The 27,226-nt window shown below is 43.6% G+C and overlaps 1 protein-coding gene across 4 annotated transcripts; it reads left to right on the top strand.

Annotated features, from left to right (window-relative positions):
* The first annotated feature begins 343 nt into the window (after window positions 1-343).
* On the top strand, window positions 344-26,949 carry fam193a (family with sequence similarity 193 member A). 4 transcript variants are annotated; one of them, XM_066718122.1, is made up of 23 exons: window positions 344-745; window positions 8,810-8,875; window positions 9,980-10,225; window positions 11,517-11,683; window positions 14,183-14,350; window positions 16,625-16,853; window positions 17,475-17,599; window positions 17,763-17,910; window positions 18,040-18,114; window positions 18,354-18,431; window positions 19,002-19,117; window positions 19,774-20,016; window positions 20,154-20,307; window positions 20,566-20,745; window positions 20,836-21,087; window positions 21,281-21,488; window positions 22,143-22,373; window positions 23,326-23,608; window positions 23,857-24,043; window positions 24,248-24,478; window positions 24,656-25,532; window positions 25,671-25,752; window positions 25,957-26,949. In XM_066718122.1, exons 1-23 carry the CDS (start codon window positions 515-517, stop codon window positions 26,051-26,053), a joined length of 4,674 nt encoding a protein of 1,557 aa, XP_066574219.1. In that variant the 5' UTR covers window positions 344-514; the 3' UTR covers window positions 26,054-26,949. The 4 variants fall into 4 exon arrangements, with proteins under 4 accessions (XP_066574219.1, XP_066574217.1, XP_066574218.1 ...); XM_066718120.1 differs by having other exon boundaries at window positions 22,143-22,418; XM_066718121.1 differs by having other exon boundaries at window positions 20,548-20,745.
* Window positions 26,950-27,226: the final 277 nt, after the last annotated feature.

The raw sequence follows: 27,226 nt of genomic DNA, 5'->3' as shown, positions 1-27,226 counted from the left end.
TACAGTGTCGTTTTTTTCCTTTGAAATCTGTAAATCTGAAGATTGAAACTTTCTGGCTGTGGTTCTTGTGGGTTATTCACTACACGGCTGTATGATTGCAATACATCTCTCAAACATCGAGATATTAAAAACCGAAAGACTACAACAGTCAAGAAGGAACACTGGCTCCGAGCGATGTCAATAACCAACTGCCTTCTGGGTACTGTAGTTTTACATGCCCTCGACAATAACCGAGAATAGAGCGCAGCCTCCCCAGAAAAATACATTTCCCAGAAGCCCGCAGCGGAGCAGTGCGACGCAGACGACGCACGACGTGCCGACGCAAGCCCTACCATCCCATTCCTGTTGGGCCGGCCATATTGGAATCTGAAGTCTGGCGAGCTCTCTGGAGGTACAGAGTGACTGGTTATTTTGGATCCTGTATAACAACCTTCCCAGGGAAGAGCCGAGCCAGGCGGTGTCCCGACAGCACACTGTCCCATAGACGGCAGGTTGCCTTTGACTGGAGGGGGAGATGAGCCCGACCGACGCTAAGAGAGGAGCTAAACGCAGGAAGAACAAGCGGGGCGGTGGCAGCAGCAGTAGCTGTAGCAGTGCTGTGAGCAGCATCGCTGGCAAGGCCGGGGCTTCATCCTCGGCCCGGAGTCCCCAGGCACCCGGAACCCCGGCAGCTGCCATTAGCCTCCTGACAGCAGGGACCCCTGGGAGCGGCGGCCCCGGGAGCACCGCGGCCCTGAACGGAGAGGTGAGGCGGGCAGGGGCAGGGTGGTGACGCGGTCGTGCCCGCTGAAGTGCTGAACACACACATTGGGGCACCTTTTGAGGCCTACTGACATCCAGGACTGCGGGTCCGGGGCTGGTGGTTCCACTCCCGCGGTGGCACCGGGGTGAATGCAGGCGCTCAGGCGGGGGTTGACAGTCGCTGTAGGGTCCGTCTGCGCGGACAGCTATCGCTCTGTCTGTGTTGACAGCAGCAGACGCGCCGCGGTCGTTGAGGCCTTTGTAGAAATCACCTGCAAGTGAGGAAGTTAATAGCGATCAGGAGCCGCTGACACCTGATGGCTTTGCCTGTCGGGGACACAGACGAGTCGCTGGCTGAGGCGGCGAGTGGCCGTGAGGTCCGTGGCGGCGCTGACAGTGATTGACGGGGCTGACAGCCTGGGAGCCCCACGCTGCCCGGGGAACTTGTGTTGCCTGCGAGGAAAAGAGCAGCTCTGAGTCCCCTGTGCATGGACAACTGTTGCCCCGGTCCCTCCCATTATGCAGCCTGGCTTTTGTTCTTGTACTGACACCCGTGAGCAGAGCGTTAGTGCATTACTTTCCAGATGTGCTGATGAGGAATCACAACTTTCAGACAAGCCTGTCATATTGATATAGCATGTGTGCTTTATCCTTGACATAGCTGCTTGATTTTGTTAATTAGTATATAGAATCGTGTGTGGTAAAGCCATGAAAGTCGCCTGACGTCTATGATCATATCTATGAGATAATGACGTCTGCTAAATTATAAAAAATATGATGATAATACATATTTGCACTAAAGAGTTTAAAAAATATATTTCAAAGATTATGCATGTCTCCACAGATTAATATTTATATTTTACATATGTATAAATAGCAGACTCCAAGTTGTTACAACATATTTAGATTTCAAGATAATTACACTTCTTGTGATCTTTTGCATTTGTGGAAGAGAGGTGTGTACAGTAAAAAACACAACTTTTGAAATCTTGCATATGAACCAATAATGTGTTTAATGTCCACAGTCACCCACAAAACTATATAGATGATGTAAGTGATGTTTTATTTCATATTCAAGGCACTCCACACTGTCCAGCCATGAGCTGGAGTCAATGTCAGTGATTGAGAATTTCTCTGGGGTGAAAGGTCACAAGGTCAGATTATGACAGGTTCAAAATAGTGCAAATGATTGAGTGGTTCTTGCTGCAAGTTTTTGAGGGAGGGATGATGGGAACTAAACAATAGCTCAGTGTGTTCACCTGGTACATGTATGTGCAGTATAAAGTGTTCTGAATCTTGGGAATTGATATAGCTGTATATTTGTATGTTCTGAATGCACACTCATTGCACTTTCATTATCCTCTTACAAATCGTAATTGGAATTTAGCTGGCACTTTAAAGAGTCTAATCTGCTTAACACTGCATTGAGAGCATCCTCGTGAGTTTGTCATAAACTGACCCTCAGTACACTCTGAGGAAGTAATGTGTAATCCAAAGAAATTCTCCATACATGATGTTTATTTCTGGCCTTTACTTTTGTTTTTGCCTAAAAAAAATGCAACATCTGGCTACAGATATATTAGTCTAGTATATTGTTCCCAACATTGTGCGGGATGCACACTAAATCACCACTGAAAGCGATTTCGAAGTCTGACTCCGCCAAAATAAGTGCATCTTACACACACACTTTGCTCACACGTACTTGGCTGCTTGCTGGGAAAGGGAGTTAAAGGTGCTTTGGGATCGTGATGCCCAATCACACGCCAGTGACCAGTGACTGCAGCGATGCTCACTCATCACTGATCCACCACAAAACAACCATAACTTCACCTGCTCACCTCATCCCTCTTCCAAAAATGGCATCCCTTTTCAGACTTGGGCCACCTTCCACTCTTGGGTCACTCGCTATTACTGTATACTTTGTATCAAAGCAGTATAATCACAAGCCCCAGAAGACCCATTGCATGCAAGGCCTTACATATTGAATAACTTGGGTATTAAATATAGCATCTTTTCTCTTGACTAAGCTTATTGCCTTCAGTCCATTAAGGTAGTTTTGTGGAGTTCCCTTAAACTCTAGGACCATGTAAGGGAGAAACTTTCATTGTTTAATGCAAATGGACACAGATCATGCATGTCCATTTCCACATGAACCTATGTCTCTCTCTCTCTCTCTCTCTCTCTCTCTCTCTCTCTCTCTCTCTCTCTCTCTCTCTCTCTCTTCTCTGTCTAACAAAGCCTTGGTTGTGTGTTTCTCTCTATGGCATTGTAGAATTAATTTGTAATAATTATTCCACACATATCTGAAATATCTGTCTCATCCCTGTTCACACACAGCAGCCAGGCCTTGTTTCATCTTAGTGATACGCCGGCCTTCTAGACTCCTGTGATGTTAATGACCAGACATTTCCTAACTCAAGCAGCCCGGTCTAGCTTTCTGCACAGTCCCTCGATGGTATTACTATAGAGTCAACCATGAAGCAGCCTCGCTGTGCACTATAGCGACAGACAGCTTTATAAAACTGTTTTGCAATATTTTGCAAATATTTGCAATTACAAATATAGCCTACATTATTCCTAGTGTTTCTTTTGGATGGTTCTTTATTATTATGTTAAATTCATAGGGCATTCATTCATAGGTCTAAGTTTCCCTGTTATGTTTGAATACACACCTATTCCATTCATAAAGTTTGTCAGATACAGGGAAACTCTAGATATCTATGGCACTATGTACCATGTTTGTGTTCCATTTAATTAAAATGCACCCGACGAAGTACATTTCGAAGGGCTGAAGTTGGCGTCCACCATATTAAGGGGTCTTCCAATCCATATGCTCCCTTCAAAGTAGGGCTGCCAGAAGTGTAGAAGTGACATACACTTTTGCATAAGCAATTCTCTTTTTATAACCCACCAATCGTCGCGTTAATCCCATAAAACACTGCATCTTAAAGACAAAGCAACAAAATGGAACAAGAGAAGATGGGAGTTTCTATAAAAATGTAATTGTCAGTCATATGACATATAAATCACACTCATGTGATTATGTGTACTTGTCCTTGATAAATATGTACATAAATCAATGTTTGTGACTTAATGTATGTAGATATTTTAGCTACATAAACAAGCTTTGTTTCTCCATATATTCCAGAACATCAGAAAGCAGATCCTGTCCTCTGATGTTCATTCAGTAAAGAAAATTACAGCGATATAGCGCAACCATATGAAATGACAACATCAAAATAAAATGTTTTATTTGGACAACAATGTGAACGAGTCTCCAACAAGTGGGGATATAGGTTGGAACACAGCCCATGCAGTGTGTGTACAATGCTATAAATCCATGCGGAAACAAGTAATCGGTGACATTAGTCCGGATACAAAAATGGTTCACCACAGGGCTTCCTGCAGAAATTTGCATAGGTAAGGTGGTCTGACACTGGTTTGTCAGGCAGGGTGATTGCTGATCGGGTATTGTTGCAGCATGTGCGCTTGTGCTTCTTTTTTCCTTCGCGCATTTGTTTGTCCAGGCGGCATACATTTTTGGCCAAGCGGGATGCCCTGTACCAGTGTTGCATCAGCACTTGCAAGAAAAGAAAGAAATAAAGATGGAGTGAGCTTTTTTCTTTTCGTTCAGATGAACAAAACGGAAAGATTTGCTGAAAATATCTGCGAGTGACAGATGCACGTTTTGAGATCGAAACCAGTTCAGTCATCTGTATTGTCCGCTTTGAACGCAACACATGTGAATACTGTGTGTTGTAGAGCAATCAAAGGCCTGTAAGGTTTCTGTTTACATCAGACTGTGTGTGGCCTGTCTGTCCCCTCATGAAAGTGGCTAATATGTAATTTAATATATTTTCTGATCTGTTTATTCCAGCCATTCATGTTATAATCATATACCTTCTAAAAGTCTGTCCAATTGCAGGCTACCCAAGTCATGACATGCGAAGCCATCCTGTGGTAAAAACGAAACATCCATCATGATCTTGATTATTGCTACCCTGTGTACAACACAACTTACATACACACGTCTGCATGAAGAGTGTGTTAAAATATCTAAAGATGGTGGTTATTATATATAAATTTGTTTTGCAGCTGGCAAGTAACTGTACTCTTGGCAGCTACTGTTGGAATACATCGGGGGTATTCGTGACAACACAGAGACCTTGTTGGAATCGCAAATGTGATGCTCAAATCCAAACACATTTATTAAATATGGCACCAAAAACTGTGCAAACCGAAATAACATCTCCCACCTACACAGAAACCATTTGTAACACATTAATTGTAAAGGAATCTGAATTAATTTGTAAATAGGCTACATGCAGGCTGTATAGTATGTAAGTTCGATGGGTCAGATAAGTCAGCCTCCTTCCCATAATGGGTCCAATTTCCAAAATGTCTTCACTGATGTTTTGAGCCTAACACCGGAACCCTCGAATGGCTTTAGCGGCGAAGACTGTCTTAGCAGACTGTCTCTTCCTCATCCTCACTGTCGCTGCTGTGTGCTGCTAGCAGAAAATGGCTTGGTGTCACTAGCCATCCTTCACTCCTGTGTACGTGCTCATAAACAGACAAAGCTTTAGGCCTAAATGACAACCGATCCTTTTGTATAGGTCATTAAATGAATCCAAAGATTAAGGCCTTGTTTCAGTCTTATCTAAGTGAGCAATTCTAGTCACCAGTGACACTCTCATACATGCGGGAGTTGCTGTTTTCACACATTCACATTTTTTGCTCAATATTTTTAATGGTACACACAACAGACTCACTTAATTTGTACTGGAGCACTATCAACATGGCGCTATTGCCTTCTCTTCATTTATCTAGGATATCTATTTCTCGGGCCACGGTGATAGACTGTTTTCATTTTCACATTGTATATATGTTAATTTAATGAAGTAGGTATATGTATGTATGTGTGTGTTTACAAGTTGACAGATATCCTAAAGCCACACTTCATTAAGCTGCAGTGTGTGGTTCTGCAGTGCTGTTATTTGGAAACGATCGTTGAGCACAGTGTATACACGTTCGCCATACTTCTGTTTTCAGATATTGTGGAATTTCCATTTAGTTTACATTGTTATGTTACATTTTGACTTTCAAAGGTTTGAAAAGCATTTTTCAACCAGATTACCAATGTCCTCATTTGTTTACAAACACAAGCATCATAACATTTGAATAGGCAATATTTTTATTTTTGACAAGTAACACATTGATTCCTCATATTTGCTAACAGTTACCAAGGCTATACAAACATAATTAAATTGCATTAAAGTTACAGTAAAATTACAGAAACAAAATAAACGATCATATACATTTCTTCAGTTCCAATTCCTGTTGCAGAATTTAATTGGAATCCCCCCCCCCGACACACACACACACACACACACTCTCTCTAATAGCAAAGTAAAATGCAAGTTCATAACTCAGAAATAAAAATGCATGCTGTAGGGTTTTGATGTTCAATCTTTGTACAGAAACAGGCATTGAGCAGAAAAAAATATAGAGAATTTGATCAATGGCTAACAACACAATCATTCAATACCCTCAAATTCTCCTCTATCTCCAAGTGTAACTGGGCTTTTACTCCTCTCTCACTAGTGCTTCATATAGGCTACATGTTGCACTGGACTTCATGAAGCAGAAACAAAAAAGTATTGAAACAAATATTAAACATTAAGACAGATGATACATTTTAAAAAGCAACACAACTTATCCGTTTAGCAAGAACAAGACTAATATTAATGTGTTGCATAGTTGGTGTCTTAAGCTATGGCAAAATGCTTTCATCTACTTAAAATAATAATAATAATAAATTCTGAAGGTATGATCATTGTAATCAGTTGATTAAAGGCTTGCCATTATATATTTTCTCCATCAGAATAAGAAATGAAGCTAGCTTTCACAAAATGAACAAACAAAATATAATTATTTAATTAACACCTCTGTATTGTGAGTCATAAGACATTGATCGCCAGTTGCTGTTTGTCGCTTGTTAGGGCGTTAGTTATGAACTATCATCCACTAGTTTGCCTTAATTTAATGACTGCTACAACTAGAGAAGTTACAGTGCTTCCCACATGTTTTCTGTGGGATAGAGTTCGGGACATTGGGAAGATCGCAAAATGTTATGATTATTCCTCTTGAGCTGTGCTACTCCCCCAGCTTCTTGACACAACTGCTTGTTATTGTGTTGGTAGACTACAAGCCCTCACAGTAAGAGTCCATGTATGCTTGCTGTGCACTTTAGTCCAGAATGTCACAATTTGTAAGCTACTTCTGATCCAGGTGCCCTTCATACACACAATGCTCAACAAACACATTAATTATTCTTTACTACAAACTACAAGAAAAAACTACACCCACCTGCAACCTGGCTTCACATTTTGCAAACTCAGTACGTGTCAGCAAATCCACTTGCAGGAATGGTTTCTATTCCAGGCACTATATTAAGACAATAGGTGAAAAATAATTATTCAAAACTGAGCTCCAGAATGTGATTATTAAAAAAAATAAAAACTTAACTTGTGTATAACTTATTATTAAGATCAGTTTGATTTATTTTTAGAGTCCTGATAGTATGGGATGAGTTTTTTTCTGCAAAGATGAATATATTCGCAATACTTAAAAAAATAAATAGTTTGATTTAGAAGTTTAATGTAACAAAGTGATGTAAACTTTATTGCTCTATAATACTGTATAAATATATGATGACCACTAGGGCTGTCTCTGAAGGTTCGAACGTTTTTTATCCGCCTATCCACTTTACAGCAAAGTGTTGTGGAAACGTAAAACAAAAATGTTTTGAAAAACATCAGCTGTTTGACATTTTTTGAGCATTGGAAACAGAGCTTTAGTTATGTTTTATTCACATTTTTGGAGTAGTGCAGACAGTTAATAGGATTTAGCCATCCAGAGACTGCAAGGTTACAGTTACATTGCCCTACTAAGTCACAGTGCTGTAGTGGGGTCCCAAACCGAGGTGGTACAGCTTGATCGTTTTGCTCTTGATAACCAGCCAGTGCTTCTTTAAACACCAGTGACCCTTAATAATTAACTTGCCTTTTCTGGATTGTGCTATTTAAGGTATTTTACTGCCACTGCCACTTATAACTAAGGATAAACTATGATCAGCTGCCAGAAACTCCTTCAGGGCTGCCGTTTCCATGTGCCTGATAATTTGTTATTTCACTCTCGATTCCATCCTGTAGAAACTTGCAATGCTTATATTCTAGGAAGGGTATTTACCAAAATATTTTCTTAGTTGCGTGTTTAATTGGATCAAGTTTTGCAGACGTCTTTGTGCAAGGCTACTTGCATGGTTATGATTACATTACAAAGGCAACAACATCATTGTAAATAAATCTAAAAAGCAACTGTACATTTCCTTTGGTAAGAGCATCTGCTAATAACCTTAATGATAAATAATAGTAATCCACCTAACATAACAAGGCTTAGGATTTGCAGTCTCCTGTAGTAGGGTTTCATCTGATTTCTTCTGACAGGGCTATACATCATATACAGTAGGCCTTTATAAACATGAAATGTAATATCTGTGATGTAATTTGAGTCTGAGAGCTTGTATTGCGTCCAGTTCTATTTTCAGTCGCAAGTACTAGATCTGTGTACTGTACCCTGTGGTTCTCAAACTAATATGACAACCTACATGCAAGATGCAGCTCCCTATTTTAGGCAGATTACTTTGGCTATACTTCTGTACTGCGATACTGTATGCCAATTTCTACTGTTTGATTCTCTCGGAACTGCTCTCTCCTTGCTTTTGTTAGTGATAAGGATGGTTCTTCTCCATTCTATTTTGTGTTGAAAAGTAATCGCATAGTAATCAACCTTAGGTATTATCGATGGTATAGTATGAGTGTGGTCTTAGTCACCCTTCCTTGCACCCTGTGTGCACTGAGTGGGCTGCAGCTCCCCATGACCCTGTCCTGCAGATGTTTATTCACAATGGTTGGATGGATGCTTAGTCTTGGCAATCCATGTTAAATTGTAAATGTACTTTAAAATGGGCCTGCCATTTGTAAATGCCTTCTCTCTTGTCTTCCAGGTGTCTGTAAACGGCACGCAGTTCTCGGAGGGTCTCATGAATTCGGACTTCACGGGTGTCCTGCAGGTAATTTAACCGCTTTTGACGTATTTTCTGCACTGCTGTGGCCATTGCTTAACCTCAGACACGCAAACTGAATTTAAAGCGAACTCTTCAATCTGGTATTCCATTATTAAAAAACAAAACAAAAACTCTGAATACCTCTCCAGTAAAACCAAAGGATATTTGGTAAAGGATAAAGGATATGTAGGTTACCACCATATCCCCTACTGGTTAGTTGTGCTCCCCCATTACAGGTATCAGTTGTAGATAGATAGTAGAGTGGACAGAATTGTTTCTTGATTTGCAGGGTAATAACTTCATGGTATTTTTGTGTGTCAAGATATTTAACTCTCTGGCAAGGACCCACACAAAACGTTTCAAGACAAAATGGGCCATTAAGTCACAGACAGGGAATCAAATTTTTCTTTTTAAGTTTTATATACTAACTAGTACCCTGAAATCTAATAAAAATATACTGCCTGATACTAAAGTAGCAGATGTCATTTGATCTCATTTAGATGTGTTATTTAGTGTTATCTAATATGGATAGTGAATCAAGTTTTTTTTTTTATTTACCAGGAAGGACACTACCAGCAGGTTTCTAGTTTCTAGGTGGATGCAGTGATGTTGTTATTTTTTACTTTGTGTGACACACAGCACATGTTGTACAGTTTAAAGACCCTAATGCCACGGCAAATGATGCTGGTTAAAATTATAAGCACAACATTCAAATTTAAAATTTGTGCATAGATGATCCTTTGTTGTTGTTTTTGTAATGTTGCAGACTTGTCTGCTTATGAGAACTTCCTGTTTCTTTTTTGCAAAAAGTTGCAAAGAATCTGCTAGCTGTCACTACATACATCCAAACATTTCCGTCTGTGCTGTGCGTTTTCTCAGCAGAGTTATGGTTAAAACAAGCTGTGTGATAAATTTCTCGCTGCTTCCGTGCAGGTAAAATAAATAAATAAAAGTCATGACAGTAGAGGTATTCAAACATAAAACAAACAATGTAAAACTAACCAGCCACAACCACCTTACATAGGTCATAACAGTACCTGTATTGTGCGTGTGTGTGTGACACTAATGGTCTCTTTCTCCTCGGTCTTCTCCTCCGTTCTCTGTCTCCAGACCCCCTTCACCTTCGGCTTGGGGCAGAGGGCACCGTACACCACCGGGGAGCGCTGCCTCTTGTGCAGGAGTGAAAGGAAAGACAACTCCCTGTTGGAGACGGGGGTGTCCAGTTCCAACAAGGTCGCGCTTCCCACATCTCCAAAACCCAACAGCATGCTGCAGCTCCCTCTGTGGGTGTGCCCGGACTGCCGGCGCACGGTGGAGAAGGAAGAGCGGCACGCTGCCCTAGAGCAGTCTCTCGTGGTGAGTGCGCAAACCAGACGAGCCCATAGAGCACCAGGCGGCCAGTGACTGCCCTGGCACACTCGTCCATGTCCGGGCGGTGGGGGAGGGCGGTGCCGCTAAGTTGTAGCAGAAGTTGCTCGCTGAGATTCTGTTTACCTACAGAGACATTCTAACCCATCACAGATTTCCAGTCGCTTGTGAAAGCCCCAGTAGCTCGTTAACATGGTCATGACTTGTGTTTGGGGTCATTTAATTGTTTTTGGTCTCCTTTATTCCATTATAATTCCTGCATTAAGGAATTTGTGTAATTCATATGTTTTTCTTGCTTTTCATAGTGAGATGTAGTAATACCCTGGGTTATAGATTTTGCACTTTTTTCTATTAATTTATCAAGCTCCTACAGTAATCGTAGCCATTGTATTGTAATGTATTCTGCATTTTGTTTTTGAAAATAATGTCATTCCATGGATATTTAAAAACAATGTATTCACATATACTCGTTTGCAGTATTTGAAGTGCGGTTCAATAATGTTGGCACATTTAGTTTACGAATGTCGACTGAACCATAAAATAAACGCAACACTCAGCAGTTTCAGAGATTTTACCAAGTTACAGTTCATATATCAGTCAATTGAAAAATCACGAGGCCCTAATCTATGGATGTACCACCAAATTCTCTAAACCGACATCGGAGGCGGATTATGGTAGAGAAATGACCATTCGATTCTCTGCCAGCGGCTCTGGTGGTTATTCCTGGAGTCAGCAGCCAATCACATGCCCCCTCAAAGCCCGAGACATCTGTGGCACTCTGTTGTCAGAGAACATGTGAGTGTCCTTTTATTGTCCCCGGCACAAGGTGCACCAGTGTGATGATCATGCTGTTTAATCATCTTCTTGATGCATTGATTATCTTGGCAAAGGAGACGCACTCACTAAACAGGGATGTAAACAAATTCGTGCACAACATTTTAGAGAAATAAGCTTTTACAATTTCTGAAATTTTTCACTTCAGCCCCTGAAACACGGGACCAACACTTGACATATTGCATTTATATTTTTGTTCAGTATAAATACTTCATTATGTAATGTTTTCATTCATTAACACACGCTATCATTATTGTTATTGTCACATTTGTTTTAGCAGACTCTTCTGTCCAAGATGACTTACAGTACAAAGTTTACAAAAGTGCTGTACAACCGATGTGCAATTCTGTACTCCTAACATTACACAAGTGCATTTGCACGAAAGACGGAAAGCATGTGGAAATCTGATATTTGAGTCTGACTGATATGTGTGCTCTCTACACAGAACCAGGACTTCTTATTGCACATGCCTGTTGGGAACAGCGGGTCACTACAGGAGTCTGTGGGAGGAGGGAGGCTAGCTGTCGGAGCTCAGACTCCGCCCACCCCTGACCTCAGCGCTCCTGCCGCCACAGAAACTGTGTGCAGCTGCGAAGCATGCAACGAGCGAAGGTAACGCCCCTGCTTTTCCTGCGCTTCTGTCCACAGTGTCTGATTTCCTGCAGGCCCTTTCACACTAGCATCCTCTCCCCAGGTTCACCCAGGAAGTTACAGTTAATTCTCACCTGCATCACCTGTAAAATGTTGGAAAAAATGATTAGACAGAAAGTAGAGGTGCATCTTAATGAAAACCATATTCTTGGAGATAGTCAACATGGGTTTAGATGAGGCAGATCATGTCTCACTAATTTATTAGAGTTCTTTGAATACACAACTGCAGCTGTAGATCACATGAAAGCATATGATATGATATACTTAGATGTTGATGTATAGGAAACAGAGGGTGTCGATTAGAGGAGTCGCTTCTAACTGGAGTGAGGTTGTTAGTGGAGTTCCACAGGGATCAGTACTAGGGCCTTTGCTTTTTCAAATCTATATTAATGATCTGGACTCTGGGATAGTTAGCAAACTTAGCAGCACCGACACCTGGCAGATGAAATTCAATGTGTACATGTGTAAGGTAATACATGCGGGTAACAAAAATGTCCACTATAATTACACTATGGGAGGAATAGAACTAGATTAAGTAACACATGAGAAAGACCTAGGAGTCTATGTGGACTCCTCACTTTCTCCATCCAAACAGTGTGGGGAAGCAATAAAAAAGGCAAACAGGATGCTAGGGTATATTGTCTAAAGTGTAGAATTGAGAACAAGGGCAGTGATGTCCAGACTGTACAATGCACTAGTTAGAGCTCATCTGGATACTGTGGACAGTTCTGGGCTCCACACTTCAAGAAAGATATCGCTGCTCTAGAGGCAGTTCAGAGGAGAGCAACCAGACTTATTCCAGGTCTGAAGGGAAAGTCCTACTGAGAGACTGAGGAACTGAACCTTTTCACCCTGGAACAGAGGAGACTACGTGGGGACTTGATCCAAGTCTTCAAAATCATGAAAGACATCGACCACATCAAACCAGAGGAGCTTTTCCAGATCAGCAGGGACACACGCACCCGGGGACACAAATGGAAATTGGGCCTCAAGGCATTCAAGACAGAAAACAGGAGACGCTTCTTCACACAGAGAGGCGTCACAATCTGAACAAACTCCCCAGCGATGTGGCTGAAGAGACAATGTGGGAACATTCAAAAACAGACTGGATAGGATCCTTGATCACTTAGGTATTAATGGACACCAAACGAGCACGATGGGGCGAATGGCCTCCTGTCGATTGTAAACTTTCTTATGTTCTTATGTTATGATAAATTAGCCAATATCAAGCAGGTCTCGTGTGTGTCTGTTTATTATTGTACCCGAGGAGAAATGACAGAGGACGTTTGAAGAGCTAAAAAAGCAAAGTGTGCAACGGGGAGAGTAAGATTTGATTTATCAGCTTTTCAACCTTCGTTTGACCGACAGCACCTTTTGAATACGAACTGGAGAAGGACCACAATCGCGGACCCTGAATAACCGGTTTATGACCACGACCTCGGAGTTGCGAATCACATTGACCCTGGAAAAGCCTTGTTTCTTAGCGGTGAAAACTGTTCAAGTGACCCAAGGCCAGCTAGGGGCTTCTGTAACAAGTTCAATCAGTGCCCTCCGCCAGGGCCGGGTTTTGTTTACTGTTTTCCAGGCTTGGTAAAGGCTACTTTGAGTTTTTGCTCCTGTATCATCAAATACAAAGTCGTGCGCTAGAGTCACCAACCCTGGTGCCTGCAGACACGCAGCCCCATCCCCTCTCTGTCACAGACGTTACAACAACCAGTCAGTCTGTGGTTGAAAGCTATGTGAAACAAGGTGGGCTGTATGAGGTGACAATAACAGAGCAGGAAGAATTCCCTCTCCGTAGAGAGCACAGGAGAGCAGCACGATCTAACAGTGTGCTTTAAAGAGTTGAAACAAGTTCAGTGAATGTGTGTCGGATCAGAAATGATACTGGAAGGAAAATGAAGCAGAGCAGCTGTACTCTTGACAGCCCTAATGCATTTCTATTAATCTCCTGGATGCTGCTGGCGTTAACAACCAACCCTGGAAAGTCTTGACAGATTTAAGATCTGTGCTCTCTGCACAAACGTATCTCCTTCCCAGATGTTCTTTGGTGGGGATCCATTTCCTGTGGGAGTGATTACTCTCCTGACAACCCAGATTGTTGCAGGAGTCTGCCGTCTGATTTTTCCAAAGCTGGTAAAAGGATTTGCTCAGTAGTAAGGGCAGTGTGTATGCTTATTAGAGCTGCTATAACATACATACAGCTTCTTTTCTTACACTGTGTGTCTGCAGGGAAGCCCTCACAAACGATCATAACTTGGAAGAAATTGGATTCAAACAGCCAATGCATTATTTGGTGCATTAATCTTTTACCAGCTTTGGAAAATCAGGCCCACAGTCGTCATCACTTCCACATTCAGTCATCATATTTTTCAAGAGAAGATTCAGTCGATATAACCCGCATTTCAGAAGCCTGTTAACGCTGCATGTGCAATTCAAGCTCCGTTCACTGTGTTTCAGGGAAATTTCAGCCGAGTCGGAGAGGGAGTCTCAGCAGCTCCAGAACTACTGGTCTGAAGTGCGCTACATGGTCCGGTGCATCTATCGCCAGACTGGAACCCCTCTGGCAGAGGACCAGGACCAGCCCCTGGATCGAGACAAGGAAGGCATGAAAGAGCTGGTCGACAGGTACTGCTACCTTCACCAATCGGGTCTTGCTCCCTGATAACTGAATGTAGAATGGATAATTAATGTGATATGAGTTTGCCCATCTGTCTGAGCTGTATCTCTGCATGGTCCCTTTGATTGACTGATTTTTAATTGCTTTTTGAAATTTTGACATTTGTCACTGTATACTTGTCTGTGTGTGTATGTTTGTGTGTGTGTGTATGTATGTATATATATATACATATATACATATATATATATATATATATATATATATATATATATATATATCTGTGTATGTGTGCACGCGTATATGTGTGTGTGCGAGTATATATATGTATGTGTGTGCGCATATGTATATATCTGTGTGTGTGTGTGTGTATGTATGTGTGTGTGTGTATATATATATATATATATCTGTGTATGTGTGTGTATATTATTCTACAAAAATGTATGAAACCTGATTGAATATTATAGGTATTCAATTTGTATCTGTGCCTAATACAATTTGTTTTCTTAAGAATTAACCTGATTGTTAGCAGATAATGAAGAACTTATTGTCAGTGATGGTGAATACTAAAAAAGTAGCTTGGAGTGGGATAATAATTAGCATGACCATCTTCGGTTTCCAAAACCAGCCTATTATGCGCATTCATGTTGACAAACTGCATTGAAGATAATTTTCACTAAACATTACATTTTGAATCAGAAATCTGTTCAAACACCAATAGGGGGAGCACATAGCCTTTAGCCACCCTCTGACTGATACCCCCTGCCTGCCACATGTGGTTTTGCTCTTTGGCACAACCGTTGGCTATAGCACCACCTCCACCTCTATCCTGGGTTTGCACGCCTGGCGTTCATAACCCTGGAGCGCAGAATGGAAAGATAAGAGGTTCGACAGTTCGGATGCAGAGTGTCACATTACAGAAGTGCTTCCAACTCCATTTAAAAACAGGAGTATAACGATTAAAAAGCAATGTTTTGCTTGCTATCCCAAGTTTATTTTAAATGTTAATCGGTGGTGTTTATTTGAAATTGTATTTTGGGAGCATTAAAGTCTGCATTTTGTTTTTTTATGTGCAAAGGCTGTTGGCTGTTAGAAAAGTCTGGAATGAAGTGAATGAAAGTGAAACTCATCACCTAGGCATTGCTAAATTTAGCTTAGTTATTTTCAGTGTTTGAAAAATGCAACTCGCACTTTTCTGTCACTTTTTGAAGTGCAATAGTGTGGATTTTATGATCAAACCTTTATTGATGGATTTGCATTAAAAGACAAACAATACATGAACATCCTGCAAGTCCAGATATTTTGGGCGAATCCAGTCATAAAACCAATCTCCTTGTGAAAATGTTGACTACCTCTTGTAGTGTACAGTATAGTACAGCCTTTCATATATTAGAGTGAGACGATGACCTGATAGTGATGATTACTGTATGTCGCTTTGTAATTTATACATTTATATAATGCAAGACTTTTACAACAATGACTCGTAACATTGTATATATTTTTTCATACAAGAACTGAAACTTCACATCTGAGACATTTAAAACGGTATACAATTCACTTTATTTGCTTATCCTTTTAATACAGTTATAAACCTTCAATACAACCAGTTCTTTGCAAAACGCATTAATTTCCAGATTTGTTTGTATGGTTTTCCAAAGGACAAAGGTTGCTGTAATCTCATAATTTGCATATCACACCCCAGTCCTGCTGCTTTTGCCTTTGTCATTTTTAAACTCCTGAAGCCCCAGAAAAGTCCTTGTAATGTGGTTAAATATGCCCTCCAGTGGCCAATTAACCACTCTTCCTTCACTTGCTATGGGAAGCATTTACTATTAGTAAAATGTGATATTGGTGGCAAACATTATTTTCCATCCTTCCATCTTTCAAAATCTTTACATATTCAAAGCTATGTCAAAGGTCTGCACACTGAAAGTCTCAGACTGGTTTAAAAACCACTATATGGCACAGGGGGAAAGAAATGCATGTCCTTTGCTGGGAAAATACGAAGAGAGGAGAACAGCAGCAATGGTTTCTGTCACCTGACCATCCACAGTGCCAACAGGAGGAAGCTGTCGGGTCCTGCTTCCTGATTTGCTTTCTGGCAGCCTATTGAACCTGGAATCTGATCGAGTTGTTTAATGCTCTTCCCGTTGTGCCTGTTGCCGTTTGGTTTCACGGCTATCGTCCTGGCTCTCGTTGTTGTCACTGTGCTGTTGTGCGACTCCTGACCTTCCAGTTGTGCCGTTTCGTGCTTTCCTGCTAACTCTTCCCATGTCGTGCTGCAGGCTTTGTGAAAAGGACCCCTACCAACTGTACCAGCGGCTCGAGCAGCAGGCCCGAGAGTATGTGCTGGAGATGAAGGTCCGTCTGCTCAAGCACCTGTCTGTGGGTTCCAAGGCCGCCTCGGCCGTGCAGGGCCCCCCTCAAGCACACCAGTTCGTCTCGCTGCTCCTGGAGGAGTACAGCGCCCTCTGCCAGGCCGCCCGCACAATCAGCACCTTCCTGCTCACTCTGGTAGGACACTCGGCTTTGGATCGGCTGCTGCGGTGGATAAGTGGTTCCCAGCTCTGGGGTCATGTCTGTGTTTGGTGTTTCATCCTTAAGAAATAGGGTCACAAATTATTATTATAATTATTATTTTTTTACTAAATATTAAATAAAAAACCAATGGTTTCAAACATATGTAATGTATTTGTTATGAAATGTTTTTAAACACTTTGAATTGAGAGCATAAACAGCAATAATGTGCATTGTAATGCAATATCTATGAAGAAAAACATGTCACATCGTGTCCGCAAAGCATTCTGGGGTCACGGAAAATGTCCCGACGTTTAAAGGGGGTCTCGCCAAGTGAAATGTTAGACCCAGAGCGCTCACCTCAGTACAAGAAACTGTTATTCTGGGTGATGGAAGCTGGCACTTATTGAATTGTTATTGGTCTGAAGATTTGGTATTTAATGTTTTGCTTCAGTCAATCAGAATTTGAATTTATTGTATTTAGAATAGTATTGAGGTATTTGAAGGTGAATTAATATCTAAAGGAGAAGTGTATCACAATATTGATGATTGCTTAATGATTGATGATTAATCCCATGATCCCTGATCTTTCTGCCTTGTTTGTGTTTGTCTTTTTAGGAGAACGAGCATTTAAAGAAATTCCAGGTGACCTGGGAGTTACACAACAAGCACCTTTTTGAAAACCTTGTGTTTTCAGAGCCTCTTCTACATAACAGTTTACCAACCCTAGTTGCACAGTTAAGGTAAGTGGAGAATTCACCAACACAGCGCTGAGGTTGAGCAGCTTGATTGCACTTGCTTTTCTTGCTTCGATCATTCCAAGGAAAATACATTTAACCCTCCCTATTGAAACCAGTTTCTCATTCTCTGTGGGCCCCATGTTTTAAACCGCCTTCACGGTTGCAGGAGAGGCACCGCGTCGCACGACTCCTACAGCGAGGATATGTACAGCGGTCTGCTGCAGAGCTACCACCAGCTGGACCAGGAAATGAACGTAGTCGCTGTCAAGTGGCTGGAGTGTGAGAAACGAATAGACGACTATGTCGACGAACAGGTGAGGATGAGCGACCTGCGTGTGTGAACTGAGCTCCCGTCTGAAGACCCCTGTTAAGAACCTGCTGATATTATCCCTGTTGCAGGAATGCCACTGACATTATTACATTGTCTGTGTTGTCGTTGGCAGCTGCTTTTTAAGGTGGAAGGGCAGAACCACACAAATCAGAGGACAGAACCACACAAATCATTAATTAGCAAAAATGTAAGTACTGGATTGAAGTGAAACATCTTACCGGCCATTTCTCTTGAAGTAGAGCTTATTTTGATGCATAGCATTCCTAACACCTTAATGTATTTTTAATGTAATACTTCAGCCTGTGCATTTATTAAATTAAACGGATAAAAAGAATGAATATAGTTGGGTCCCAGAAATTCTCCATAATTTATTTGCATATGATTTCATTCATGAAAGTCATCAGTGTTTCTGCTTCCTTTTTAAAGATGTCATTAAAATCAAAGCAACGCATGCTGAAAGAGGACTGGGAGTTTTTTAAACAGCGACGGTTTATAGAAGAACAGGTAAGGATGTGAGCAGATATGTTATATAATGGCTGCTGCCCTAAACATAAAGAAACCATGATGCGGGACAGAGTGTCTCCCCGTGGTCAGCAAGCTTCTCTCGGGCAGTCTGAGGAAAAGTTACATAATCACGACAGTTAGCCTGCTTATGTAATCGTGAGGAGAGCACAGTAGTGAGGTGTAATTAGGGATAGTACAGCTGCAGTTGACACAGTAATTCGGTAAAGATGTTGAGTGTTATTTAGTTGTTAGGCTATCCTGTCTTACCTGCTGATTTGGATGTTTAAGAAACTGCAGTCAAAATCTGAGCGCTATTTTTATTGTGATAAGATTTGATTATAGATACAGTTGACGGTAGAATTAAAATTGGAAATGATGTGATACAACAGCAGCATTTTAATTGAAGCAGTTTCATCCTGGTGTCTTGCCACGGCCGTTGTGTGATGTACACCTTCTTCAGTGCTGTTGTAATTGCTAAAAATAAACTCTCTGTGCTCAAACACGCTAGATATTTTAGAGCCTGGTTTTCTTCCCGAGGTTTGATCTAATCTGTTTGTTTATCCTTTTCAGTTAACGAACAGTAAGAAATCGTTAACGGGAGACAGTAACTTCACAGACACAATGAGGCACATGCTGTCATCTAGGCTGAGCATACCAGACTGTCCTAATTGCAATTACAGACGAAGGTAAGTCAAGTTATCAGTTTGTAAATGGAAAATCTCCCAAGCATCTTAAAATATGTAATTGTGTACGTGGTGACTACAACTGTTGCTACCCATTAAAGTACGAAATCTGTGTTCAGGCAGCATATCAATACAATCCTCACACTTGGAGGTTTTCTTACGCATGATTTGGGGGGGTTATGTCTTGATTGGTGACCTTTTCAGGCAGCTGATGTCTAAAGCAGATTGTGATATTGAACCCCAATCTGCTGTCTCACTCGATTGTAATGAAACACTGCTGGAAACACCTATAGGAAATACAGAGCGGCATTAGAAGGGATTTGGCCAATTAATTGCCATATAATATTAAAAAGTAAACGGTTTGAATTTGTAAACATTACAATTAGTAAACTAGATAGTTGTTTTTTGAATGCATTGTGAATCCCAGATTCTTTATCAAAAAGAAAAGCATAATTTCAAATGTTTGCTTTAATTTTTCATTGCGCTGAAAGTAATCCATTTTACTCTTTTCCCCAAATCCAAGTATCACTTTTTATAATTAGGCTGATGTGTTTTATAAAAATATAACTGCATCCCTCATCCATATTGGTCAAAGCAATTTAAATCCTGCTCTTTACTCTAATCTGACGCCATCTGTGCTGTTCTCCCTCTGCCTGCAGGTGTACCTGTGATGACTGCAGTCTTTCGCACATCCTGACGTGTGGCATCATGGATTCCCCCATCACTAACGACCTTCACGTCACCAAATCGCCCCTGCAGGGGGAGTCCGCCCCAGACTACCTCTCCGAAGTGCACCCTCCCAGCATGTCCTCGGCCAGCTCTGGGTCGGGCTCCAGCTCTCCCATCACCATCCAGCAGCACCCGCGGCTCATCCTCGCAGACAGCGGCACGGCCCCCACCTAGTGAGAGCGCTCGCCGTGTTTTCACAGTGTTCAGGGGACAGATTTGAGTAAACGTGTAATAGAACAATAACCCAGCTCATGTCTGGACCACACTGAAACTGTCCCTTTTTTTTTTTTTTTCTCTCTCCTTCCCTCAGCGGCAGTGATGACGACGATGTGCCCCCGCTGTCAGCGAAGTTCAGTGACATTTACCCGTTGAGTAACTACGATGACGCCGAGGTAGTGGCCAGCATGAATGGGCTTCACGGCCAGCTAAATGGTGGGGGAGAAAACATGGCGCTGAAAGATGAGGTATGTCTTTAAGCTGTCTCGTTGCATTCTGTTATTTCCTCTCGTTTACTCAAAGAAAAAGATTAATAATCACAAAAACTGTCTTTGGATAGCCGAGGATCTAGCTGTCTCAGACAATCTGTGACCTTCAATCTTAACTGCTCGCCACGCATACGTTGTTTGTTATACGCTCTGCTCATGCCAAGCTCCGTCCCCACGGCCAGTCACACGCGTGTCTCTGCTGTCCCCTGATTGGTCCAGTGGTGTCTCCCCATGCAGTCTCCGAGGGGCAGCAGCAGCAGCAGCAGCAGCTCGTCGGAGGCGGACGACGAGGAGGCCGACGGAGAGAGCGGCGGGGAGCCCCCGGGGCCGCAGGACGAGCTCTCCCCGGGGAGCAGGGGCCCCACCAAGGATGTCCTGCGCTGTGACAGCCCTCCCCCGTCCTACCCCAACCAACAGGTGTGGAGCGGAAAGCGGTCTCTCTTTCTTTCCGTTTTTTTATTTATTTCCTTTCTTTTTCTTGAATACGTTTGTCCGTCTTCATTCCAGCTCAGTGACCAGGTGCAGCACGCGTGTGAATGTCACGTCTGCAAGCAGGAAGTGTCTGGCATCAACGGCACCGCCCTGTCCACCGGGAGGCTCCACCCGGGACACCAGTTCTTAACGGAGAAGACGTCGCACCCGGCTCTGCACCTGTATCCACACATCCACGGGCATCTACCACTACACACCATCTCGCATCTCCCCCGGCCTCTCCTCCACCCTACTCTCTACACTAACCCACCCTTCACACACAATAAGGTAAGGCCGCAGAATCACACTGGCGTGGTTTTGGATCTGTATCTTGTCCTACCCCGTTTTAGTGCCCTTCTCTTTATTGTGCCACTGAGAAGTGATTGTGTGGTACCTTTTTATCAGCCTGCATTTGAATGTACAACCTGCTCAAGGTCATAAACTGATCTGCTAAATAACCCGCTGCTCGTTTGCTTTCCAGACTCTCCCATCAGCCCCAACGTCTAACCATACCGGCAAACACCAAGTATTCAACGCCTCTCTCCAGGACCATATTTATCAGAACTGTTTTGGCAACACTACAGACTGGAACAGTTCGCTGCCCCCGTCCCTGAAGTTCGAAAACATCTGGGAAACGACGGTCATGGAAAACTGGAACCCGGCAATCTTCCTGCAGGAGCCTCTCTCAGGTGAGAAGAGTGTCGCAGGAAACAGTGTTCATTCCCATGTCAAAGGAAAAGGGTTCACAACTTTGGTAGTGTCTTCCTTTTATCTATGGAGTGGAAGCATACATCTTTTGTGATCGGACACATTTGTATTAGAGTATACTTAAATCTGTATTTTATAATAATAATAATATTGAATTGATACAGCTCTTTACATCCCAGTGGATTTTCGAAGCAAAATTTAAAAACCTTTTCTAACATACTCTGTCACAGATCTTGTTTAGCTTTAAAAAGAAAAGTTGTATTTGTTGAGCTCTTGTGCATTTGTTGTGCTTGGCTGTTGCGGATGTGCTAGGTTTTTTTCTTTTTCCTGCAACACGGTGCCGAATAAACGAATGAGCTCTTTGTGCCCAACTAGTTTAGGAGAGAGCAGTAACCCTGTGAGGTCAGAGGTCACAAAAACACCAGAACAAAACTAACTAGTCTTTCACCTGAGCATGAAGATGTGTGTGTGTAGTTAGGGTTCCCCTCTGGTGTCTCGTGTAAACAGACACAGCACTGAGCCATCATAGCACACCATGTGTCCTGTATGGTAAGACCTGAAGGAGCAGAATAATGTCGCTGGGCGGGGCTTGGGCAGGAGGGTGCTGTCCCTGACGTTGCCTTGTTTCAATGAAGGTGACATGCTTGGACCGGCTCTCCCGGAGATCAGGCCGGAAGCCCCCCCACCCTCCTCCCCCGGCACGGACCCCACCGCCCCTGGTACGGAACCCAAGGAGAAGAAGAACACGGCCAAGAAGAAATGCCTCTACAACTTCCAGGACGCCCTCATGGAAGCCAACAAAGTGGTGATGGCCACGTCGTCGGCCACCTCCTCCGTCTCCTGCACAGCCACCACTGTCCAGTCAAGTAATAATCAGATCAAAGTTTCATCTAAAAGACCCACTTCCTTAGGTAAAGAGGGTAGGAGGAGCACGCAGGAGTGGCTAGCCATGTCTCTCAAGGCTAATCGCGTCGATCGTACACTTGAACCAAAATGGCAGCAGGACAGAGCTCGATTGCCTGCAAATGTTAGATAACTCGGGCTGTTGCACCACACTAATTCTGCAGCATGTTTTTGCCTCATTACCACCAAACCCTTGTCAGTTGTTTATCTTTTAATAGCCTCCAAAATTGTTGTAGAAAGAATAGTTTTATTTTTAATGCTGCATGCACACACACACACACACGCTTAGTTTTTACTTTATAAACACTACACATTCACAGCATAACCTGTGCTGTAATAGAAAGCTATTGTTTATGAGAATACTAAAGTACTCTGACTGTAAACTAGAATGGATTCTTTATTTTCTTCCTTGAAGAGTAATGGAATTGTGCTTTTAACACTTTTTATTATTCTGAATGAGCTAACTTCTAACTGGCATTGCTATAGTAGAGTAATACAGGAGAGCAGAGTGTTTGATAATATGTGGAAACTTTGGGTCCGCTGGGGTTTTTGTTTGTTTAAATTACCCATGGTATCTTGATTCAAACTTACAGCTCTCTAATATGGATACTAAATGTCAAATGCAAAGTGAAATAAGTATGTGTGTGTATATGTATGTGTTCTAGATCACGAGCATCATAGGGGTAATCAAATGCAAATTAAGAAGAGTTGTGTGTGTGTGTGTGTGTGTGTGTGGACTGTCAATTTCTCCACTAATTCTGGAGATTTAGACAACCTTAATAATGCACATTCGGTAGTCCAGCACTTTCCAGTTCAAAAAATAAATAATACCTTGACAGTTAGATGCATTAAAAATAAAAACAGTAACTAACACTTTAATTTAGTTGAACACTAACCATGCTTGTTTCTTTGTAGGTGAGGTATTTCACAATATAGGTAAAGAGGACCATAGACACTCAACTCCAGTCGCACCTAGAAATAGCCCAACAGGTTTAGCCACACTTCCTCCGCTAACCGCCACAGCCCTGTCGCCGGCCCCTGGCCCTCATCTCCCCAACATCGGAGCCCAGCCCTTCCCAAAGACAGCCGCCACAGCCCCAGGCTTTGTGGACCCTCACCCAGGACTGTGGCCCTCGCCCGCTGCACCCCCTCCTGCCACCACCGAGGGCTCTCTGAGTGCCCCGCCAAGCGTCTGCAGGTTTGTCCCTCCTCCGGCATCTGGGGCCTTAGTGGGGTGCATGTGAGTGGGTGTGTCCATCGTAAGGCACTGAGCCCCGATCATATCAAGTGTTAGCAGAATAGAACACAGGTGCCAGGATGTTTAAACACACCCAGGCATTCACAGGGACAAAAGTCCCTTAAAAATGTCTGTGCATCCCCCTTTCTTCCCCATGGTCTTGAGTAATGAGCACTGTGTGGGTCGCCTGTGTGTCTGTCTGTGTGCAGCGATCCGGACTGCGAGGGGCACCGGTGTGAGGGCAGCGGCGCGTACGGCCATCAGCACTACGACGGGGAGGACAGCCAGGACGACGACAGCTGCTCTGAGCACAGCTCCAGCACCTCCACCTCCACCAACCAGAAGGAAGGGAAGTACTGCGACTGCTGCTACTGTGAATTCTTCGGCCACGGCGGGGTGAGTCCAGCTTCTCTTGTGTAGTGAAAACATGGAAGGATCCGAGAGTTTAAAAAGGACCGGACACATACTGCCAGTGCTCATATTTATATGTCACGGGCTTTGCAGTGCTGAGAACAACTCCCTACACTGGGCTGCATTGCAATAAACGTTTTCCTGTCCCCTCTCCCTTAATCGCCTTTCGCTGCCCCTTTTTGCATCCAGCCTCCAGCGGCGCCAACAAGTAGAAACTATGCAGAGATGCGTGAGAAGTTACGCCTGAGGCTAACGAAGAGGAAAGAGGAACAGCCAAAGAAGGACGACCAGCTCCCGGACAGAGAGAGCGTGGAAGACCATCGCAAGGTAGAAGACCTGCTACAGTTCATCAACAGCGCTGACTCCAAACCCGTCAACAGCTCCCGGGCGGCCAAGAGAGCGCGGCACAAACAGAAGAAGGTAACGCCGGCTGCCGTGTTTTCAGGGCTGTTTGTGTTTGTTGTAAACAGATGTTTGTACACAGATTTCAAGACATGATTCTATATTTAACACATTATCAAAGTGTGGTTATGTATGTAAGAAGAGAGAAAAATAAAGAAAGGTTTCTAAGTGCAGTCTGACCTTTTCCTCTTGCAGATGGAGGAGAAGGCCCGGTTGGAGGCGGAGGCCCGAGAGAGGGAGCGGCAGCAGCAGCTCCTGGAAGAGCAGCGGCGCCGGGAGGAGGAGACGCTCAAACAAGAGATCCTGCGGCTCCAGGAGCTGCAGCAGCTGCGGGCGGCCAAGAAGAAGAAGAAGGAGCGGGCCAGGGAGGCACAGAGGGCGGAGGCCGCGCCCCGCAGCCCGCAGCCGCTAAAGGAGAGCGCGCAGAACGCCCTGGAGAACTTCAAGAATGGGAAGCCGCCGCAGCTGCTGCACAACTTCATACACTTGCCCGGCCCCCCTGCCCGGCCGGCCAGAGCGGAGCAGCGTCCGGCCCTGGAGTTGACAGCGGCCAAACAGAGCCTCACGAACGGCAAAGACTGTAAACAGCCGCCGCCGCCCCCGCTCGATCCGGCGCCGAACCAGAGGCCTGCGAGGCTCAAGCAGGTCGAGGCCCCCGCGCCCCCGGAGCCGGCCGCCCCCGCGCACAGGGAGCTGAACGGGAAGTCCAAGGTGAGGCCGCCACTGAGCCGACTGGTCACGGAGATCGCCAAGAAGTCCGCGGAGATCGCGAAGGCTGCCGAGGGGGGCCCTGGGGAGCCCAGCGACTCCCCGGCGGAGCCCGAGCCTAAGCCCGCCACCGACGCCCCGCTTGAGGGGAAGAAGGAGGAGAAGACCGGCAGCCCCCACGGCAGGAAGCAGCTGAACCACGTGCAGGAGGAGAGGGCTCCCCTGGTGGCTGAGGCGGCCCCCCAGCCAGAGCAGCTACAGCAGAGCAGCGGCACTAAGCCCGTCACCGCCGAGTCCCCGCAGCCCAAAGGAAGAGCCAAGAAAGGCAAGAAGAAGAAGGGAGATAAGCTGAGCAACTCTATAGGTGAGCACTGCAGAGACGCACAAGCACGCGCTGCAGGCGTGGTTTCATTGTTCACCTGTGTGTGAGACGCCCCTCCAGGGAAGCTCATGTATGACCGCAGTCTAGACAGTGACCAGAACGATCTCTTTCACTCCCTAGATGATGTGTTCCTGCCCAAAGACATCGACCTGGACAGCGTGGAAATGGATGAGACGGAGAGAGAAGTGGAGTATTTCAAAAGGTAAGGACGTCTGATTTAATCCTGCTCCTTCGCTTCCCTGAGAAGAGGCGGGGGGGCGGAGGTGGAGGGCCGAGTGTGCTGTGCGTTTGCGTTGGGTGTCGTTCCGATTTCCTTGAGAAACTGATTTTCTTTACAGGGTTTTTTTTTTGGTTCAGTTATTAATCCTGCGAAATTAACGTCAATTCGAATGCTTTCTTCTTCCAGGTTTTGCTTGGATTCTGCTCGACAGACTAGACAGCGGCTCTCCATCAACTGGTCAAACTTTAGCTTGAAGAAAACCACATTTGCTGCGCACTGTTAACCGTTGGGAAAGACTTGGGCAGGAACCAATCAATGACTGCTGACTCAGCCCTGCTGTGCTCAAAGCTACTCTGGCCCCCAGGCCTCTGCTGCCTTGCCTTGTCCTTGTTGCTGCGAGGTTCTGAGAAGAACCCATTTGGCCTGATATTCTTGCAGAAATTAAAAAAACAAAAAAAAACAAAAAAAAACAAAAGCTACTTTCTACCTGAATCTGTTTGCTTGTGTGCTTGTAGTCTGTGAGCGAGACCTTTTTCTCTTGACTGTAGCCACGTCCCGACAAAAGCTAGGCCTTCAACAGAAAAAGGCGTTTCCGACTTTTACCTATTCGGTCTGGCTTTTCCTCGGCCTATAGTCATCCAGGCTGCTTCCTTTTTGTTTGGATGAAGGCCCTCCAAAAGGCAGAAAGATGGAAAAAAGCAATTACACGACAACAATGACAACAGAAACGATTTCACAATTACCGTGTCTTCTGTCACACATGCATCCAGCACTTCGCTCAGATTACTGACACGGGAAGGGGCTTGATCAGTATCCAGTCTACTTCGCTCCAGCTCCCCCCCACACACCCAAGGTTTCTTAAGAAAAGGAAGGAAGGGTAATACTTGACAATACATTTTCTTTAGTTCTGTTTCACAATCCACTGTTTAAAAAGTGTACAAGTTACGCTCTGTGTTTATTTTTCTTTTTGACTTGTAGCCAGCTTGTATCAGAATACGTGCAGAATGGAATTTAAAAAAGAAGAAGAAAAAAAAGAACAATACTCACACTATCAATCTGTTATAGAGTGTATATTGTATTAACACTGAAGCCAAACTGGCTACTTTTTTAACATATTGTTAAGTAATATTAAAAAATCTTGTCTTTCTTTTTTGAAAGATGGAATACATTAGTATGGCAGATGGATGTCTCTTGTGTCTTACATGTTTTTCTTTGTTTTCGTACAAAAAAAGGTGGTTTTCCACCAGCAATGCCAGATTATTTTATGTTTCGCTACTGGTTGAGTAAGGTTGAGTTTAGTGTTTGGCAAATAAGGTTCTTCCGTTTGAAATGGGACTACACTAACCATTTTTTCTGCAGGTTATTGCATACACAAGGTGTTAGTTTTTTTAATCTAATTTACACTGCAGTGTAATTGTGCAGACCAGGCTCTTACTTGGGCATCTAAAATAATTAC

The sequence above is a fragment of the Amia ocellicauda genome, chromosome 12 (genome assembly GCF_036373705.1).
Source record: "Amia ocellicauda isolate fAmiCal2 chromosome 12, fAmiCal2.hap1, whole genome shotgun sequence".
NCBI lineage: Eukaryota > Metazoa > Chordata > Actinopteri > Amiiformes > Amiidae > Amia > Amia ocellicauda.
Note: the sequence above shows the minus strand (reverse complement) of the source record. Positions and strands in the feature narration are given on the sequence as shown.

What these genes read in the sequence shown, in the direction of transcription:
- fam193a (XM_066718119.1), top strand. Translation starts at nt 515, where the DNA reads ATGAGCCCGACCGACGCTAAGAGAGGAGCTAAACGCAGGAAGAACAAG. An exon ending in GAAGCATGCAACGAGCGAAG is followed by an intron (nt 11,684 to 14,182) that starts GTAACGCCCCTG and finishes ACTGTGTTTCAG; the next exon opens with GGAAATTTCAGCCGAGTCGG. An exon ending in AATTGCAATTACAGACGAAG is followed by an intron (nt 19,118 to 19,773) that starts GTAAGTCAAGTT and finishes CTCTGCCTGCAG; the next exon opens with GTGTACCTGTGATGACTGCA.